This window comes from Durotheca rogersii (assembly GCF_024521655.1).
Source record: "Durotheca rogersii strain YMJ 92031201 chromosome Unknown GGS23scaffold_27, whole genome shotgun sequence".
Lineage (NCBI taxonomy): Eukaryota > Fungi > Ascomycota > Sordariomycetes > Xylariales > Xylariaceae > Durotheca > Durotheca rogersii.
The window spans coordinates 10,225-15,767 of NW_026251258.1; the positions used below are offsets into that span (position 1 = coordinate 10,225).

A 5,543-nucleotide genomic window follows, 5' to 3' on the forward strand; every position below is an offset into this window, starting at 1 on the left:
CCTTAGAAATACCCCGGGCTTATAACTATTACGTAACTAGCGAGAGCTACGCTTAGGTTAACAAGTTATTCGTAAAAGAAGTAATGAAATACGGATAAGAAGGTATATATTAACTAACTAGAAAAGAAGGAAAGCTACTAAAGAGTATAAAGTAATCTATAGGTATATATAGTAGTACTTAACTAGCTTAGGTAAGCTAGGTGGTTCCTACTAGGGGTGCATGCCTACGTGACAAAAGGCTATATAGTCTAGCCCTATCTTACTACTATAGTAAGTAAATAGTAGTAGATAAATCTCGTTGTATATACTATAATTTTATTAAATATATTACTTTTAAGTTATATAATCTTTTAATTAATTAAAACGCGGTTATAAATTTTTAGCTAATTAAAATAAAGTTTTCTCTAAATTTATAAAGATATTAATAAAGGTAATTAATTGGAAATTAATTAGTATAATATCAGTTTAGTATATTATAATTATCATATAGAAGAAATTATACATTATAAAATAAGATATTTAAAAAATAAATATTTAATTTTTATATATCTTATAAGTTTATATAATCAAATTTATAATCTGAATAATTTTTATTTAGCTTATTTTCTAAAAATGAAGTTATAATGTATTTACTGTATAACGTATTATTCTATATGTATGTAGCATTTTTACGTAAACGTTAAGCCGCTTTGCTTACAAGTCCTACGCAAACCTGCGACTTGCGACCCTTTGCCTACAACACAACATTATCCTTTATACGTAACCGGTCTGATCGGCGTTAGCATCAACCTGCACCCGGATCACACACACACATTGGGCTTGTTGGAGACTACTTGGTCGGGCCCGATCTCATACCGCAGTCTCTCGTCTCTTTCTCCCGTTTTCTTAAGTATTTGTCGACTACGGCTCCGTGGTAGTCATGAGATGTCCAACCCACTGCCCTAGGCTAACCCTCCCTTGACCAACATGGCCGATTCGGAGACGAGTTGCAAGATAGAGATGAATGATACTGAAGAGCAACTGTGGATGGGTGCGTCCGAGTCTTTTCCTGCCGCCCGCACCTTTCAGCCCGAACCCGCTCTCCAGCCCCCCTTTTCAACCGATGGGGCATAGATAACCCTATTTACCTTTTGCGTCTGTGAATATGCGACTGATCTCGTTTTACTCCTAGCACTGCGAAAGGTGGTCGCTACTAGGTGTCCTGCCGAAGCCTACGAGACCATCGACGATGCCCTTCGAACATGGCTGTATCTCGCAGCCCGGTATCGAGACGAGTTTTCCCAGTCCGAAGACGATGTCGCAAGTTGCTCCCAGGCCCTCCTGGACGGATTCCTCTTCCAGACCAACCCGGAATACGTGCGCACTCAAATTATCTACAGCCTACTACAGGAAGACGAAACCGGGCCCCTTTATGCCATTGCCAGCTTCCTCCTGCTGGACGGTCGCGCAGACGAAACCACCTTCAAACGGATGATTGGAAAGGACTGTTTCCACCGCCTCCTCGATCTGATCAACGGCCGCAAGGAGGAGGATCCGGGCCTCCACCGACTACTGCTAGAACTCATGTATGAGATGTCGCGAATTGAGCAACTCCGCACCGAAGACCTTGTTCACGTCGATGATGGCTTCGTGGCCTATCTATTTCTGCTGATTGAGGGCTTGTCCGATGATGTGCGCGATCCTTATCACTATCCCGTGATTCGCGTTCTCGTAAGTTGCTTCGTGCCCGCGGGTTATGCTTCGCTTGCTGACTTGGCGATGAAGCTCGTCCTCAACGAACAGTACATGGTCGCGTCCACGGCTGCTGTGAAAGAGCCTACCCCACCAGCTGCGCCATTGACCAACCGAGTTGTCAAGTGCCTCAGTCTGTACGGCGCGCACTATAGGACCTTTGGTGAGAACATTATACTGCTTCTCAACCGCGAAACCGAGACGTCCCTACAGCTTCTCATCCTAAAATTACTATACCTTCTCTTCACGACCAACGCCACGTACGAATACTTTTACACCAATGATTTGCGGGTGCTCCTCGACGTCATCATCCGGAACCTTCTCGATCTGCCCAACGAACTGATAGCGTTGCGGCACACGTACCTCCGGGTCTTATATCCCTTACTTGCACACACGCAACTTAACCAACCGCCCCATTACAAGAAGGACGAGATCCGGAGGCTCATCAAAGCACTGGCTGGGTCAGGGAATACTCACTTTGCGCCGGTGGACGAGACCACGTTGAGGCTTGTGGACCGCGTATCCAAGGTGAAATGGCTTTCGGAAGAGGGCCTAAGCTCGGGAGATATCGCACGTAAGCACCTCGGTATTAGTCTTTCTTCTGCAGATGCTGCCAGCAGCGTTAGTGTCGTGGACGTGGCGGCAGTCATGGAAAAGCCAGGCATCCAGACGCGAAGCCGGCGAATTGAAGCTAAAGGTGACTTAGACACCGACAATGGTGTGTCCCGGGCCGAGCCTTGTGACGAAATACCGGGCGGAACAACAGAGGCACCGAAGCCAGGTAGACCAAAGAAACCGCTTCCCGAAGTACCCAGGCACCGGCACGGAGTACCCTATAGCGGCACGACACATGATAGTGGCGCCAACAGTATTAATAAAAGGCTACCCCCGAAAGCGCCGCCACCAAGACGGAGGGGGAGGCTCAAGCATACAACAACTGCCGAAGCAGCACAGCCTATATCCGAGATAGCCTGAAGAGCCGGTGATCTAGCTTCGGTAGGCAGGCAACGGGATGGAGCATGAAATTATCAGTCGCCACGAACGAACTCTCTCTTAGACGAGCTCAAAAAGTATAATAGCATTTGCGATGTAGGGGACGGCGTACTGGTGGATTGGTGCGTGGTGATTAGGATCCCAGGCTAGCATTTCCGTGAGCACGGCGTTGGAAGGAAAGAAGAACAGGGTGATAAGTTTTCGTCGGGCTATTCAGGCGAGGCAACGAGAGAGCTCAAGCAGTTATTCGAATTGTCGGTTTGCCTCTAGATGGCAGTGATAATTCGAGAACGTATTATAGTTTTTAAGGCTATGTATATACTGTAATAAGTAATGAGAATTATATATTATATTTTTTTTTATATAAGTTTATAAAATGTATAATAAATAAGTAACCATTTATCTCTTTATATAATTATATATGATTTTAAATTATTTTTTAAAGGTTGCTAATATTAATAAATTTTAATATTCACTATTATATTTATTTTAATATTTTTTCACTGATAAGTATATATACATAATAACTAGATAATATTTACATTTTTTTTAAAAATATATGTTGCGTAGAGGTAGCTTCTTTTATATCTTTTTACCTTAGCTATAAGAGCTCATATATATACGCTTCTGTTACTTCCTTTCCTTTAGTTAGGTCTTAGATAGAACAAGACTTATTTCTATTCTTTTACTCATTCTCACATGTTAGGAACCACGGTTAGAGAGAGTACCAATACGTATGAGTCAGAAGACATAAGAGGAGAAGGATAGAGATACTAAGGGAATAAGAGGACTCCAGTCTCTAATTATGCGAGCGATGCTAAGAAATGCTAAAAACGTTGCCTGTTAAGCGACGCTAAGAAAGAAGGGCGATAATCACCTATAGGACGATGGTCGCCTGCTATAAAGATAATCGCCTGTTAAAAAGATACCTTAATATTCTAATTATAAATTACTATAAAATACGTTAAAGCGCTTTACGCTTTTTCAGGTTTTCGTACTGAAAACCTAGAACCTCTCCGAAGGCTAAAAAAAAAAGGGTAAGTAGGAATCGACGTTTAAACTACGAAAAGTATAATAAGCTATGCCTATTATAGGGCCCTAGCTAGTGCTAGAGCTTAGTACATAATTAGTACCCACGGAGGATAAAGCCAGTAGTTATAGGTACGGCCTATAGTGCATACCTTTTTCTCATTTTTCTCCTCGTTTAGCTTTAGTTTATTAACATACGGCTTTTACCTAACGAATAGCTCTTAAAACCGTAACAAAAAGCTAGACTAACCTTTTTTTATCGTTTTACGGATTAGCATCAAAGCGAGCGGAATTAGCAGTAGGAACGGCGATATAGTACCTAAGGAAGCGGTAGCTAGCAAAGTTAGTAGTTAGAAAGGCGGTATTAGTTTTAGATATACGCGCCGGTAATACCTACGAAAGAAAACCGACGAAATATATCTTAACGAACGGAATTAATAATAGGAAAGGCGATATTAATACGGTAGAGTTAATAATTAAAAAGGCGGTATTAGCCTTAGATATACGCGCCGATAATAATTACGAACGAAGACCGATAGAAGATAACCGAAGAAAACGACTAATAGATCCCGAGAAAACGTAAATTTAGACGGTAATTTCGAGATAAGAACAACGAAAAATACGGCTAAAAACGGCAGAAAAACTTTTTCCCAGAGAAAGATGGTAAAGCGCTAAAGCATAGTACTTACGGAGTTAAGCCGCGCCCGAGGCGCGAGTTAAGAACGCCCGAGGCGTAACATAAGGAAGGAACGGCGTTAAAATAATAACGAAACGATAGATTAAGCTAGAATAATAATACTTCGATAAGGACGCTAGCGGCGCTAGTAATAAACGGGAGGGCGCGCCTTAATATGCCCTTAGGCGGAGCCCTTAGTTCCGCTAGCGGAAGATAAACGATAGTCCTTAAACGAATAGGAACGGCGTGCTATTAATACGTCTTCCGGCGGAGCCTCGCGGCTCCGCTAATAATACGATAAGCCCTTAGCCTTTAAATGGTAGAAAAGGCCCTAGTCCTTTTAACGGTAGCAGACGGAAGGGCGCGCCTTAGCGCGCTCTTAGGCGGACCTTTCGGGCTCCGTTAACGGAAGATAAACGATAGTCTTTAAATACGTCGGACGGCGTACTTTAATACGTCTTCTAACGGATCCGACGGGATCCGCTAACGGAAGATAAACGAAGGTCTTTTAACGGCGGTAAACGAACCGACGATCCCGTAGCTACGGAAGCTAAGCTAGACTTAATAAGCGCTTATATGCGACTTCGTACGCGGGGCTTTAAAGCTTTACGGTTTAATAAGAAGATCGGAACTAGCCCCGGGAAGTAGCAATACCCCGGGGAATGAAAATAATAGCCTAGAAAGCGGATAACGTAACCTAAGAAACGAAGATAGCGGCCTTAAGAAAATAACATACCGGGGGATTAAATAATACCCGGAACGCTGGTAATACCTTAGGAGGAGGAGGAACTATCGGGGGAAATAGCTACCGGGAAAGCGTATCCGGTAAGCGAAGAAACCTAGGAGACCTACGGAGGAAAAGGAAGAAGGAAGAAGGAAAAAGAGGAGGAAATCCTAGGGAAGAATAAGACCCGGAGGAAGAACGCCGGAGGGCTAGAGGTATCCGGCGTAATATCCCGGGAAACGAAAGGCCTCGGGAAGGAAACGGCGGACGAGGAGGAAACTCCGGGGTATAGTATAACCGCCGGAGAGGAAAGGAAGGAGGTTATACCTAGAGAATATTAATACCCCAGGAAACGTACGAACGGAAGGAGGCCTAGGGATATACTAATAC

The 5,543-nt window shown here is 43.4% G+C and overlaps 1 protein-coding gene across 1 annotated transcript; it reads left to right on the forward strand.

Moving 5' to 3' along the window:
* Positions 1-695: 695 nt before the first annotated feature.
* Positions 696-3,067, forward strand: GGS23DRAFT_582855 (uncharacterized protein). Its single transcript, XM_051517255.1, has 3 exons — positions 696-1,030; positions 1,172-1,710; positions 1,765-3,067. The coding sequence occupies exons 1-3, from the start codon at positions 967-969 to the stop codon at positions 2,704-2,706; spliced, it is 1,545 nt and encodes a 514-aa protein (XP_051368601.1). The 5' UTR covers positions 696-966; the 3' UTR covers positions 2,707-3,067.
* The last annotated feature ends 2,476 nt before the right edge of the window (positions 3,068-5,543 follow it).